Consider the following 15,685-nt stretch of genomic DNA (forward strand, 5'->3'; position numbering starts at 1 on the left):
ATCTTTGTTTTAGAAGGTTAGCCAGCCTTACTTGCAAATATTTGGAGTTGCACTGATGACTTTAACATGGTGGTTGGTACTTGAGGGAACAGGGTGGGCCTTGTGTTGGCAATCCCAAAATGAGCATTGTGGCAATAATCAGATGTGATCTGCAGAGATGACTTCATGTTGAAAGCATTACAAAACCTTAGTGCAAGTAATCTGCCCATCTTGCTTTTTATGAAGGGTAGGGTTTCCTAAATATTTCTGTGCCACTGGGGCATGAATGCCTCTACATGAGAACGTTTATTTGCCATTTTTGCAACATTGCTCTGAGGTATGAAACATATGATTTACTATTAATTAATTCCTGTGGGCATTGCTCCTGACTGGATGTGTCATCTACCTCTAGAAGCCTGGATAAAATGCTGAACTACAGTATAGTAGAATTCCCTGTATGAACTGTGCCAAAAGTGTAGTGAACTGGACAAAAAAATTAACCTTTTAAACTTTTTTTTAAACTGGAACAGCAAATGATGCGTTTGAAGAGCGGCTGCTGGACTTGCTGCAAATTGTCTGAAAGATAAAATCCCCAATCAGATGAGTTCCAGCCGAAAAAGAGGCTCAGGTAGCAGTTGTAAGAGAAATCAACATAACAGCAGTATATGATAAAGAATTTATAGGAATTTTTAATGTCAGAAAGGATTCTTGGGTCATAGCTTTTCCTTTTGCTTTATCCAGTCTAGAGAATTTAATTCTTCCTTATGCCTGACATAAGACTACACAGAAACTGAACTACTACTTACTTTTCAATTACAAGTTCTTCTACCAAATTGTAGTACAAATTTTCAAATGCCTTCTTGCATTTGTTCAATTTATTCTAGAGATTCATTAGTAGACATAAAAAAGAGGAAAGAACTACTCGACTTTCTGTGAATCTTGAGGCCACTGCAGCTGAATACAACAAAAATGAATGCTCAGAGTGGATCAGAGCTGGCACTACTGCCACACTGAACTTTTGTGTGAATCACTGATCTCTGATGGTTTGTACTCTTGTTACTGTATTTTGAGCAATAGTCTATAGCCTCAGAAGAGCTTGGTCTGTAAATGATATACAGTGCTCAGGATTTCTTTGAGGCTTTCCTGAAGCCAAAGATTTACTGTCCAGATGTTGGGACCTCCAGAAAATTGCTGGGATGTCTGAGCTTCAGCACTGTGGAAGTATGGTGGAGTCAGCCCTGAAAGTTTCTCTTCTGGGAATGAAGGAGTAGATCCTCCCCTTAACATCAGTGGGGTGTACTTGGCTCATTTTGTGTGCTTTTCAAACATGGAAGGAAGAGCTACAAATAAATATTTCAGGAGTTTTTCAGGCTATCAGTGACTGACTTTGTTAGAACTGACGTGCCTTTGAGTTTCCCTGGTGAAGGGAGGTTGATTTGGGTTTCATATGAGAAACGCAGCTGACAGGAGAAGAGCAAAAGCTTCATCAGGGCTCTCAGGTGTCCAGAAATCCCCAAACCCTGACTGCTGGGCTCATGTCCATGCTCAATTGATACTGCAGCCTTCTTGCATGTCTCCAAGGCATGCAGAGCATATGGAGGGAGGTCTGATGCACCCAGATGTGTTGGACTGGCAAGGGTGAGTGTGTCAGGGTGTGTGAACCCAGCTTTGTCTGCAGCTCCCCAGAGAAAAAAAGAGGGAGTCTTAGATAATCCTTTTAGGACTTCACACACAGTAGGAAATAGTTAAAACTCAGCTCCTTTGTATTATGTGAGAAGAGATTTAAGAGCATTTTCTACTTAAATATAATTTTCTTTAAGTGTGTCCAACCCTGACTAAACACAGCAATATCATTCCTTTCTGAAAGACTTCTGTAGGACATGTGGAAAAGAAGACCTACAGCTATCAGGTCCCATCTGTGAAGCTGAGAATAAATGGCAGATGGCTTGCAAATGTAATTATGCTGACTATTTTCACTCTGAAATGAGAATGGTGGTGTCTTCTGAGAAACATCTCATTAATGATAGTGGTCATCTCTTTTCAAATCAAAGCTTATTTGTGATGGGAAAACTGACTTGCTTAAAACTAGTCACTCTGACATGTTGAAACTACAAAACTGAAATTTATTATAAAATAACCCTCTACATAACATTTATAATAAATAATGTAAATAACGTTTATAATTGTTGTTGTGCTGTAATATTCAAGTAATGTGTCAGCAGAGTAAAATCAGGAAACGAGGAGATTGAAGGTTGTGTTTTCTAGCAGAATTATTAGGTAGCCTGAAATAAGAGTTGTGCAAGTTGTCCTTTAGGCAATAGATCTGTAACAGATACATATTTTTTCTTTTCCAGGAACAGCTGATTGAAGACAGATCAGGAATGTGTTATTAATTACTGTGGAATTGTATTCCACAAAACAGAGGCTTTGTGAGAGTATTGCACACACAGGTGCAATAATCTTGTTTGCACGGGGTATTTGTATTTATTTTTCTTAGACTTGGTTATGTAGAATAGGTATGGAAGCATTTCTAATGCTCAGGATGTAACTTAGCATTTTTAGCCATGATAAATTTTAGAGGTGAGTTCTTAGATGGATGTAGATTGTTCTACAAAAGCAGCAAATGACAGCTCTAAGTAGGTGTTCTTATTAATCAAAGACAATGAGCTAGGAATTCCTATGACCTTTTCTTGGTAACAGTTTAGAAGGCTTACTAGTAAAATTGGATCTTTTGGGGTTTTTTTCCTTTCTGCTTTTTCAGGAATCTTGTGCATTAAGTCTGATACAGCCACAGCAAACACTGTGGAACCCAGGATCACATGCAGGGGGAGAGGTGGTGCTTTTAGCCATGTGACCCTGCTGATTTGGACTGTCAGGGTGGTAGCCAGGCCAGCTCCTGGGCCAGAACACCAAACCACTGAAGAGGGAGGCTGGGAGGACTGAGAGGTGTGGGAGTGACAAACACCTCCTGTCTGGTAACACAAGAGGCAGGGAAAGACTGACATAAAGGTGGAAAAGCTTATTTCAAGAACAAACCTTCTTATTCTTTGGAATTCTGAATGCTTTTGTGTATCTCAAGGCCTCCCAGAATAATCAGATTTACAGGTGCAGCAGCTTATGTTGATACATGTTTTCATGTATCTACTGTAGAACTAAGGGGCTAAACATGGATTTAATTTAGATCTTTTGGAGTAAGGGCCTTGATGTACCTATTAATATTGCTGTAATTCAGTTCCAGAGCCACTTAAAATGGTTACTCTTCATTGTCTAGCTTGACTGTGATCTGTGCAATGCTTAGACAGAATAACCCTTGGCAACCGTTTACAGATCACAGAGGGAGCAAAAGGAATATTTTGGCAGTGGTTTTGATCTTAGATAAGATAAGGAAATCCTAAACACAAACTGTAGTTGTTTATCTGGCAGTGGGGCAGAGGAAGGGTACAGCTCCATGAGAGCTGAAGGTGGGATCTGTGGCTGGGCATCCCTGGCACAGAAGCTGCCCAGTTAGGTTATCACTTCCCAGTGTGCGCTGGGTGGGAGAAACGGGGGATGCTCCCAGCATCAGGAAGTCATTGTGATCTATTGTGCTGACTTTGCGTGACATTATCAAAGAGAAAGGGGAAGAGGAAAAAAAATCCATTCATTGAGCACATTTGTTTTCAGGCAGTAGAGAAAGAGGAGCTGTCTGCAGTTTGAAGTGTGTTGATTAAAAACTATTTTCACACCAGTACATGGTGACTAATATTCCATGCAGTCGTGTTCCCGCCTGCTGCCTTCTGCTGTGGTTTGTGTGCAGCTGCAGGAAAATGTTCCTTTAACCCCAGTCAAGCATCTGACAATGGGAAGGAAAGGCTGCTTGTGCTCAGAGTGCTCCTCTAGAAAAAGAACTTTCTAGAATAAGGATTGCACCTTAAGAGCTGCGTGTTTTGGAGGGGCAGCCACAGGGGAAATCCATAGGATGGATTTCCAGCTGAGAGGAAATTGTTGGGACAGAAGGACACATGCATGTCTGGATGAGCTCTTGAAGGCTGTTACTGATTGTGGGGGGAAACAAAAACATCTTCTTGCCTTTTTGGCGTTTTAGGAGGGACTGGAGAAGCTGGGAATGTCCGAACATCTTATGAGATGTATTTGTTTTGCTATGACTGTCAGCAGTGCCTCTCTAGAAATTGGATTCCAAGTTTAATGAACTTCTGATTGCATTTGCATGTTCTGCAACCAGGGAAAATGTGTCTAGCTGCAGTTTTCAGTCTCTCAGTCATTGAACTAACCAGATATGACCTCTGTTTCTGAGAAATTAGGACACTCAAGTGCCCATGACAGGGATACTATAAAACCATGCCAGGTAAGAAGTGTATATATATATATGCTCATATATCTAATATACACACACACACATATATATGTATATATATGTGTGTGTGTGTATATTATATATATGGGCACTGGTTTGTTTTCAGTGTGGTCTTTTGAAAAGAATTGGGCATTGGCCAGTGCTGACCTCAGTCTTTTTGTGGGCTAAATTAATGTCTTTATTCTGCTTGGCAATGTGGGCCAGGAAGAATTTTTAAATGAATGCAAGAATTTATGGTGTGCAAGATGTCTGACAGTATCCTCAGTTGTTTTTGTGTTTCATCAGTGTGGTGTTACAAATGGGCCTGTGTAATGCAGAGGAGACTCAGGGCTGACAATGTGAATGGTGTAGTAGGAGGGGCTGTGCTGGGGCCCTTTTAAGTGAAGAAATATCCATCTTGCAGTGTTGTTGGAAGTCATTATTAATCTGTTTTCATTTGATGAAAGAAAAGCCCAGTAGATGTCATTTCACGTTTAAATGTGAAGCTGAGGCATAAATTAGTGTCCTGCTGATGATAATCCACAGAGGAGGCTTGAGCTTTGAAACAGAAACAGACACAAATTCTGAGTGTAACTGGCTGTACAAAAAAAGTGTGTTATGTAGGAGGGTGAGTTTTAGGCTTGTCTATTTTTATGGACCTGTGCTTTTGAAAGAAAACTGAAGAAACACCTCCATCCTTTCTGATGTAGGAAGGGGAGAAAGATCCTGTCTTCTACTCTGGGCATGTCCAGCCTCAGGTTTACTGCTTTGACAGGAGGAATGATTTTTGGAAAGAAATAACATTTGCATTAGGAGCTCTCACCCCTTCACTGAGAACACATATTTCTTTCTCAACTCCAGATGGGGCAGAACCTCTTGCTTTGATGAAAATTAGGACTCTGACATCACATGCTGGGCTCTGTCCTCTGCTTTGTTCTGTTGCTTCTTAACAGGCTTCAGTCTTTTAAGTCTCTAGAAACTTGTACACACTAAGCTGGGGATGTTTGTAGCTTACTGAGTGGTGATGTTTGAAGCACAGATTGGTTGTCAGGGGCTGGTGACAATGCAGCTGCTTCACATCTGTCACATCTAATGGGTTCAGGGCAGTAGGGTTCAGTTGTCTGCAGCTCTGGTGGCCTGGTAGGAAGCTTGGAGCAACCAGAGCAGAAACAATGGCTCAAATAAACACTCTCAGATGGTTTTAGGACAGTGAAGAACTGCTGGCTCTGGGGTGTCTTGCTGGGCTTCCCAGAGAGCTTCACAGTCTGGGATGGGCAAGAAGGCTGAGAGTTGAATGTTTTCCAGATGAGAATGTGGCAGGGCTTTGTGGCAGGGATGTGGGAGTTGATGGAAAATGTTCAGAGAAGGCAACTTCACTCACTGACCCTCAAGGGTGTCTTGGACTGCCTTGGCTGTAGGCAAGGGACCAGACTCTACTTCAGCTCCCCTTTTCCAGGTGCTTTTTATTGCTACTGTATGAGGTATGGAATTAAATAGATAGGAATGAGGTGCATTCTTATGTGTGTTCCCTGCTCATTATGGATTCCTGCAGGCCAGTGTTAGTCCCTGTGGTGGGTAAATAGGGCTGACCCTCAGAACCTGAAAGCCCCATCTGAGTGCCAGAGGAATGGGACTGCATGCCAGGAGAGATAAAAGCACAAGGTCTGGCACTGGAGGAGCTCCCTTGGAGGGGGAGGAGGTAGGAAGGATGTGAGTGTGTACTTAGGCCTGCTTCAAGGAAAGCTGAGAGAAACACTGGCATTTATCTCCAGGAATTAACATGTAGCTTCCTTTTTTTTTTTTTTAATAGTTAAAAAGACCAGGTTCAGACTGAGTAAAAATTGACCTTTCCTCACAATTGCTCCAATTCAGTTCTCCCTGTTGTGTCTCAGGCTGTGCAGCTGCTGTGGCCTCTCTCAGCAGGCAAACTTGGATGGTAGGTGTAAGGAAACATTCACTTCCACCCTTTCTCTTTCTTGTGAGGCAGCTTTTTTATGGCTCTTGTGAATGTGTCCAAAGTGCTTGGAGGCCACTCTGCATTTCTTCTTCCTACTGCAGGTCAGTATCAGCTTCTCCCCTTGTTCCCCATCAGTAAGTGGATGTTACTCATACTTACACAAGGAGCGTAGAAGTCAGCAGATGGAAATTATTGGAATGGAGAGAAAGGGGGGCCTTGGGTGTTTTTTGCTTGGAAGCTTGGTAGGTGCCAGCTTTGCTTCTTGTACAGTGCTGTGAGGCCATGTGGAGAGCCTGCCAGTGGAGGAGAACTTCAGAACCAGAGGAGGATTCTGCCTGGGTCCCTGTGCTGGTCCATTTAATGAGGCATGCTGGCTTTGGGCAGGTTTCCCACTGCCTGCCCCTCCAGGCCGCTGTCTCTCATTAGGTTGGATGTTTTTAGGCACTGGATTGAACTTGCTGGTTGGTGGTGGTCTGCTTTTTACACACTGCTCTTTACAGAGCTACTGCCAAGCTACTAAATTATTAAGCTGGGGTTTTAATAGAAACCCCTGTGTAGGCTTAAATTGTTTCCACTCTATTTGGAGTTTCCTGCTCTGCTGGTTTTTATTTTGTCCCATGCATGAAGGCATGGAGGAGGGAATTCACAGGAAAGCACAGAGGCAAAGAGGAGGAATTCAGCCTGAGAGCAGTAGAAAGTGCAGGCAGAATAAAAGGTCAATTGGTACTGTATGCAGCTCTGATGGAGGTGATGGGGGAAAAAATGCCCCCTAATCCCCATGACAGTTCAGCAGAAACTTGTGTGTTTGTTTTCAATGCTGTTTGTAACTTAAGTTTCTCAATAAAATATTTTCTTGCCCAACTGTTTTTGACTTGACCTCCTCCCCAGGGCTTGAAAGGGACGTTTGTGAGCACATCCAGCTACAGCAGTTTATCCTCATTGTCAACCTGCTGCCAGCAGTGGGATGGCAGAATTCTCTCTGCTGCCTTCCCTCCTCAGTGGGGCCTTCCAGTGTTGTACCATTTCCACCCAGTCCTCCCTGGTTGCAGGTTCTCCCCTACAACACTGGACAGGGGGTCAGGGTTGCACTTGCCTGCTCAGGGCTGCGTAACTCAGGTCAGGTCAGCACCTTGTGTTTTCTTAGCATTGCACTGATAAATATGTGCTGTCCTGGGTGACAGGTATGGCCACTGTCCCCCACCAGATGGGTTGACTCTGTCACACAGTTCAGGAGAGGGATGTTGTTTGAACCTGTGGAGCAATTGATGGGAAAGTTTGGGAAAACAGTGGGAAGAGGTGGCAGTGGGCTAAAACTGCTCATTGTGTTAAAACTCTCCTGCCCTTCACTCCCTGCCACTGTGGGCTTGTACTGAGTGCCAAGCCAGGGGGCTGCTTTCCACAAAGACATCCCAGCTGGAAGAGCCAGTGCACTGGAGTCACTGGGGTTGTTAAGTACAGCTGCAGTGAGCCACAGTAACCGAGCTTGGAGTGTGCACTTGAGGGCTTGGAACAGCCCTGTTACTGAGCTCTTGGAACATGTGGTGCATATCTTAGGATATGTATCTTAGCATGGTTTACAGCTTAAACCACCTCACTGGCCTTGTGTGTAAGGTACTGGCTGAATCCTGCCTGGAGATTGCAGGTCTGGCTGAACAGAAAAATGGGCTGTCAATTATAAAGGCTGCCTTCATCACTCAATGGCAGGAACAGCACTAGAGTTCCTGTCATTGTCATCATGCTTGAGCCATGTGTGGGTACTGACTGTGTTTAATTGCATGGCTAATTTACTTAATGTCTCTCCTGGGGTCACTTATAGCACTCTTATTTTTGGGTTTCAGGGAAATTAGGGACACTAGCAATCCATTGTGGTTCTCTCAAGGCAGGAGTTTTCCAGATGACAATGGTAATAACAGCTGTGGCTTAGTTGCAGAGTAACCTGGCTAAACTGAGAAAAATTAGCACTGGCAACTGTGGTAGAACTTAATGCTTGCAAATGAATGATCTCCAGTGAAAATACAGTTCAGGTGTAGGCAGAGGCCACAGGTCCCCTGGGTTTGGATAACTTGGAGGATGTGTTTGTTGGTTTATTGGGAAAACCCCGGCAGCACTTGTTGGCTTTCAGTCCTGCAAATGAAGAATTTTCTGATCAGATATTTAGGTATTTGGGTGGAGAACTGAGGTCATCATATGTCTTCCCTGGTAGACAACTATGAATCATCCCATTTCATGACAGACTGGTTATGTACCTTCCAAGGATCTCCTCTGTACCTGCCTGTTTCCTCCTGTTAGTGGAGCATCCAAGGTGGTTGCTTTTGGGAAGGACAGTGTGCTGAAAGCTCTGTGACAACAGTTGGCCTAATGAGCCTTGCTGTGCTCGTTGTTTTTCCACAGATGGACCTCTCTGTGGAAACTCTGTACAGCCTCATGCAGGAGCGCCAGAAGAAGTACGCCAAGTACGCGGAGCAGATCCAGAAGGTCAACGAGATGTCGGCCATCCTGCGGCGGATCCAGATGGGCATCGACCAGACGGTGCCGCTGATGGAGCGGCTCAACAGCCTCCTGCCAGAGGGGGAGCGCCTGGAGCCCTTCTCCATGAAACCCGACCGGGAGCTGAGGTCGTAGCGCTCCGGCAGCGCCCCCTCCTCACCTTCCACGCTCCATGGAAGCGCTGCCAGCAGGCTGCACCGGCAGCGCTGGAGCGGGCAGCGCTGCTGCCGGACTCTGTGCCAGGGCAGCGGAGGGAGAGCGGCCGCAGCTGCCCGAGCTGCACAGCCAGGAATCCAGGAGCTCCAGGAGGAGAGGATTTACCGTTCTCTCTGCTCCCTCCTCTTGCCCTCCTGTCTCCTCTGCCACTACACCGCCTGTGCAGACACATTTGTTTCATTGCTGTGACTAGTCTGGGTTTACAGAGGAGGAATTTCCTTTTATCTGATTTTTTTACTAAAAAAATTCAAAGGGATATAGGGCGAGATGAACCCTCTAACATGTTTTTTGTGCCATTGGGGTTTAGACAATTAGATGGCTGGAAGGTATTTCTGAGATCCCCTGGCCTTGGAAATATGTGTGTTTTATAGGTGAAAGTGTGGGAGCCAGGAACTGGCTTACTAAAATCTGGCCATTTTCATAATTAACGTAGTTTGCACGGCAGGGTTTTGGCATGTCCCTGAGGCTCCTGTTTCTATGGGCTCACTAATTTATGAGGCTGTAAAGGAGTAAGTGTTCTAGATATGTCTGTCTGTTAATGTAAAGCAGATCTTAGTGTTAGACCCTCTTGCCCCGGCAATGATCCCATTCCCCAGCTGGTGGCATTTCGTGTCCCTCTGACAGGCACCGGTACCAACCTGCTCACTTTGCATCTCAAAGTTGGACACAAGGTGTCTTTTTTTTATTGGGACACTCAAGTTACCTTGGTGCTTTTTTACCAGTGGGGTGCAGCTGCTTCTTCAAGTGCATGAGGGTGGAGGGGAGAGACACGAGAAGTCCTTTGGCTTTTTGTGTTGGTTTAGCTGCCCTTGTGCTGGGAGCTGGTGGTGGCACACTGCTGAATGACTGAAGCCTTGGAGCCCTTCTCAGCCACCTGCTCCAAAGGCAGTGGGATGTTCTTGCCTCCTGCCAGGCGAGCCAAGGCTGAAGAGCCCATGAACCCCAAGGGTTGTTGTGTGTCAGGAGTGCAATTCCAGCAGTGAGGACAGTCAGGGACAACCCAGCTTCCAGTACAGCACAAGGTAGGGGCACTTGCCAAAGGCAACTTGCTTCCATACTTCTTAGTACTTAAGAGCATTTATTAAGCAAAAGGTTGTCTCTGAGCATTTGGAAGTAAGAGTGCAGTAGGTTTTTGATTGTAATAATTATTGCCTGGTGGCAAGAAGCAACAGGCTGTTCTCTTGTTGCATTCCCAAAGGTCATGTAGTATGAATTTTTGTCATGCAGACTGCAGCCAGCTTAGATGTGCATCTGAACCACGGTGGTGGTTGGATCCCAGGGCCTGCTGAGCACTGTCTAGATGCAGAGTCCTGTAGAGGTGAAGCCCCCTGGAATGATGCCCTGGGAAGTGGGACTGACTGCTTCAGGGAGGGCAGGGAACTCAGCAGGAGGGTTTTTAGCAAAGGCAGCAGGTCCCCTTGCCTCTTGCTCCCACCTGAGAGGTTTTACACAGTTGTTGGTACATAGGCACATGCTGTGTGTTGTCCAGGATAAAACATCAGAATTCCATCCTTGTTCAAGCTTCCTGCCATGTTTTACACTTAGATTGTTAAAAGCTTACATGAGACCTAACCCAGGAAAAGCTGCTTGTCATGGCTATGCCCTTGTGGGTCCTCGTTGTCCATCATGGAATGTGTCTCTGCCTCCCACCATCAGACACAAGAATATTGAGCTGCTTTAAATAGTGGCTGCAGCCATTTTTGTCCTCTTTGTCCAGATGATGCTGTCTGGATGTTTAAAATGTGGGACATTCAGCTGCCTGCCAGACGGGATCATGAGTGTCCCACACCCTGGTATGCTGGAAGCCTGTGCCAGTGGCAAGATCCTGATACTGGATGTCAAGGCAGATGCTCTTTCCTGTAAGACACTTCTCTGAGGCTTGTGGACATGTGGCCTCAGGCCATGAAGTATCAGATCAAAGCACTGCTCCCTGCAGTGCTAATGAGGGCAAAGGAATAGTATTCCCAGCTGAAGGCTGCAGGAGGAGCACTGCAAATCAGTTCCTTCCTCATTTGCCAGAAAACACCAAAGCACTGGGCTGGGAATGGGGGAAAACCTTTGTTCCTAGGAACAGTGCTCTTTAAACTTGTGGCTGTGTGCTGGGCCTTACACACAGAGCTTCTGCAACAGCAAGGACAGGTTGTGGAAGGCGTAATAACTGAACTAGAAAGAAATTAGAGCTGAAATGTGAAGGCCAACCTTTTCCAATGCTCAGATGTCACCACCTTCATTCCACAGGTGATAGTCTCTCCTATGGGTACTGTAAGAAGCATGCACCCTATAAATGCCCTTGAACGATGGTTTACAGTTTTATTTAAAACATTGTCACTGCCTTCAGGGACTGTAAGTCTTTGGCCCTCTTGCTGAGGGGGAGATGTGTCCTGCCACATCTTCCTGAGCTGCTGTTTGTTGCTTGGCTGCTCCTTGTTGGCTTTGCTCCACATGCTGCTTTCAGCTTCAGCTCAGATGCAAGTGATGCTCAGGGTAAGACTGACGCTCCCCTCCCACGCTGTTTAGCAGGAGCTTGGAGATGTGACTGGAATCACCTTTCTGTGTGTGAATTTCCTTTTCCAAGCCACACACTCTTGGAGGAGGCCTCAGGTATCTTTGGTGAATGTACCAGCTGTTACTTCTATCACAAATTTAGTGCTGTGAACAGTGAATAATCTGGTGTGCTCCCCTGAAACCAGACACTGCTGCCCTTTTCTGCTTTCTGGTGGTGTGTGCTCTGGGTACAGGCTAAGCTTCTTGATACCTGATCTTGGGAAAAGCTGGGGAGCAGGACGAGTCACTGGAGCTGGGGTTCTCCTCTGCCCTGAGCTGCTCTGGCCCTTCCCCTGACTCTGCTGTTGCAACTCCCTCGTTGTGCTGCCACTGGTGCTCCTTGTGTCTCACACTGGTCACTGTGCTGCCCATGCAGAGCAGGTTTGCTTTGTTGTTTCCGTTGTTTTTGTCACTGTATGCATTGACAGGGTGCTAAAGTGCCAGCCTACCTGCAGGGCAATTCCTGTGAAGTTCTGCTGAAGGGGAGAGAAAAGAGTTTTTGTTGTTGCTTTTTTTTTAATATATGTATTTTAAATTAAATATATTTAAATATCCTTAAATATTTTAAAGTGTGTTTTCCCCTCCTCCAAGCTTTTACACAGTAGAAATACATGTTTTCACAGGCCCATTGGTTGCACGAGGCAGCCCCTCTCTCAGACTGTGTGCCAGTAGTTTCCCAGGTACTGCTGTAACATCCCTCCTGCTCCCAAGTGCCAGAGGGTGTTTTGATTGCCAGCCTTGTGGCTGAGCACTCCATGGTTTATGGGTGGTTACCCTGTTCAGCTTCCTACATGCTCCATGTTCCACAGCTCCAGCATTAAAACTTTTGGTGTGGCTCTTTTCCAAGTGTGTTGTTTCTCCAATTGCCTTATTGCTCATTCTTCATTCCCACCGTGGTGTCTGGGCAGTGCAGGCTGATCTCAGCTTTACTTTGCACCCATTCTCTGACATGGAGGTGGCTGATTTCAGGTGCCCTGGGGCTGCCTCTGCCATGGGATTGAAAGGAAACATATTCCCAGAATGCAAAGAGAAATGCTGCTTGGTTTTTTCCCCCTGATGCTGTCCCAGTTCTGGTTGGCAGTGATGTCCAGTTTAAATAGAAGATGTGAGCAGTGATGCTTGGGACTTGGCATTGGGAAAGTAGAATGGTCATGAACTCTCACCTGCACAGGTGATACTGAATAGAGAGGCAGATTTACAGGGTTTCTTTTTATTTTGCTGCTGTTTTGTTTTTCCTTTTGGTTTCTTTTTTTAATGGCCTGATGCCCCAGCCTTATTGTTGCCTGTAGTGTCACACTTTGGCTTCGTACAGCAGTGGAGCACGGTGAGGGTCCCTGGAGATGGCAGCTGAAATCCACTCCTCAAGTGAGCAATCCCTTGCAGCAGGACAACTCTCCAGAAGTGTTTGGCAGCATTTTACATGCCAGGAAAGCAGCCCCTTCCCAGAGGGGTGGGTGTTAGAGAAGGCAAGAAATAGCTCCCTTTCCTTTTCTATTTATGGTGACTCTTATTAATATTCTTGGAAGTGCAGAACTAGCTCAAAGCTTTACTGAAGAAACACTTCAGTTTGCCTCAGAGCAACCATTTGGACCCAAGAAGTTCTTTGCAGGCAGCATTCAAAGGGCAAGTGCTGTTGCCAGGCAAAGCTGATGGATTAGGAACACTGTTCTACCTAAATTCTCAGTTGTGGGTTTGTGTGTATAATGTAATTGTGGTATTGCGTATGTTACACTGTCCAAAAGTGCTAAAATAACTACTTTTATCACAGATTAATAACAAATACTGACTAGCTAGTTGTATGGCTGGCTAATTAAGATGTCTGGCTGGCTAAATTTAGTTGAATCACAGTGATTTTGGATTTAAAAAGTAACAGTCTTATTAGAACCGTAGTACTGTTCCCTTGTTCTGGGTTTTTCATGCCCCCACTTTCTGGTAGAAGTAAGTTTGTAACTTGTGCTGTGAATCGCAGCATATTGAGCACTTAGCTGATGAATACAGTTAGCAAAGTGTTCACCTGATGACCACATTCCTATTCTCTTATCCTCCCCAGCCCTTTCAAAAGCAGGGCTACCTGATCCCTGCTGGGAGGAGGTTTGCTGTTTTCAGCTCACTTCATTCTAGGAATGTCATTGTGATGGTTACATCAGGAGCCCGGTGACCCTGGGGACCTCTTCCCAGTAATGCCAGGCAGTGAAGTGAAAATGAGGTGTTGGTGACATGCCTGAGGCAGATTTCAGTTGCCCCTTGGGTTTTTACTGGAGGTGGAGTTAGACTGTCTCTTCCCAGAGCTGGCTGCTGGCAGGGCCAGGGATGCAAAGCAGGCAGTAGAAGTGGTGAAAGCTGAAGTGAATTCTTCAAAAAACAGAATTTGAGGGAACAGAGCTACTGCAATCAGAAGTGGACTTCAGGGTGAGCAGCTAAATCTTAGAAGATTGTCATGTCAACCTGTTGTGTAGGCTCAGCAGCTGATGATGCCATTGAATTTGCATGGTTCTTGTTTTGTTCTCTAGGAGCTGCTGGATCTTGTTTGTAGAAAATAAGCACAGAAACTCACACAGGTTGTTCCTTGTGCTCTGACGGATGGTTTGGTTTCTTGTAGAGAGGCTGAAGATTTTGCATTTCCCTTTCTGGGACTGTGCTTTGAAATTCTCAAAAGAAAAGGCTTTGTCACTGCACCCTGTTTGAAGCTGCTGTTACACAAACTCGCAGTTTTCTCCTCTAAGGATACAACTGTGGCAGCCCTCTTTAAGTCTAATCTGTGCTATATTTGTGTGAGCCATTCTCTGAAGCAGCAGTGGGGGTGTGCTCCAATCTCAGTGAGCAGAACTTGCTCTGAATTCTTCAAGACTGACAGCATCAATCAAAACAAGTATTTAAACGAGTAATTAAATTATTCTTCAAATAAGTAGTATGGGAGGGAGGCAGGAAAAAAACATGGGGTTCATTCTGGGTAGCTTCAACAGTTTGAAATAGTTGCTTCACCAAGACCACCCCAGCTGCCTGAGGAACAGGTTACTCACACCTGGATTAGACAGTGGGGGTGTTAATGCAGACAAGTGCCACTGCTGCTCATCAGTGGAGCAGAAGAAGGGGGATAATCAGGGACAGGTAAGAGCCCTAAATGGTTACTGGTGCTGTAAAATCACTACTGCCTGTGAGAAGTGCTCTAAAGCTGCTCCAGCCCTGTCATTCATGACCACACCTGCAGGGAAGGGGGTGTCCCATAAAGGACAAGGCCCCTGCTCTCCTGGCTGCTGGGGGGAGCAGGTCCTGCTGCAGGTAAAACACTCCACAACTCCTTCCTCAGCCTTCTGTATAAACAGGTACCATTTCTGATTTTATTTCATCATAACATACATGTAATGCTCATGACACAACAAGATGAGAAACTCACATCTCTCTGAACCATTTCACCAGCTTGCCATACACCAAACATGCCAGGTATGCCACACACCAAATGCCATACATTATATTCATTGTGAATATGTACACATTTTTCCCCTCTCACATCCTCCACTTTGCTTTTCAGCCTTCTGCAAACCATTTCCAGTATTGTTCAGGGACAGGACTAGTTCAGGGATGAGCCAGGGCACCACCCTGTGCAGGACATGGGGTTAAGGTTTCCTCCTATGGGAACCTGCCCTACACCTTGGATTCATCCAGAACACACTGGGAATCACGAGGAGCCACCAGACCAGATTTCAGTTCTTCAAAAGGCAATCAACCAAACCAACCCCAAACATACAAAGAAGGGGAGCACACACATGTCTGAGGAAGCACAAAAGAGGAAGAATCAGTTTCTGCCTCTAGGGATTGATACGTGTTCACTCCCATTAACTGGTTTAAATCAAAGCCACCCGCTTTTCCTGAAATGTGGCTGAGAGGAGCCCTGCTCAGCTGTTAACACAGGCAAACACACACACACAGCTGAAAATAGCTGTGATGTCATCACTTCCACTGGAGATGTAAACAGAGACAAGTGGCAGCACGTTCAATGAACAGCCAGCACCTGACACAGTGGCCAGGGTGGTGTCAGCCTCTCCCTTGCCCAGGCCCTTTGTCCAGCCTCTTGTACACGCAGCACAAAGAGCTCAGGGCTCAGGGACTCCCGGTGCCTCCTCTGTGCCTTTTGCACTTTTTAGGATCAAGTTAATCAATGCTGTAGCTTT

At 45.6% G+C, this 15,685-nt stretch overlaps 1 protein-coding gene across 1 annotated transcript in view; it reads left to right on the forward strand.

The window, feature by feature from the left end:
- The window catches only part of BORCS5 (BLOC-1 related complex subunit 5), a 60,373-nt gene extending 47,654 nt beyond the window's left edge, over nt 1–12,719 (forward strand). The window contains exon 3 of the mRNA XM_014307040.2: nt 8,661–12,719. Coding sequence (XP_014162515.1) covers nt 8,661–8,891 — 231 coding nt within the window. The 3' untranslated portion in view covers nt 8,892–12,719. The remainder of the gene's footprint in view (nt 1–8,660) is intronic.
- The last annotated feature ends 2,966 nt before the right edge of the window (nt 12,720–15,685 follow it).

The sequence above is a fragment of the Geospiza fortis genome, unplaced genomic scaffold, assembly GCF_000277835.1.
Source record: "Geospiza fortis unplaced genomic scaffold, GeoFor_1.0 scaffold10, whole genome shotgun sequence".
Taxonomy (NCBI): Eukaryota; Metazoa; Chordata; class Aves; order Passeriformes; family Thraupidae; genus Geospiza; species Geospiza fortis.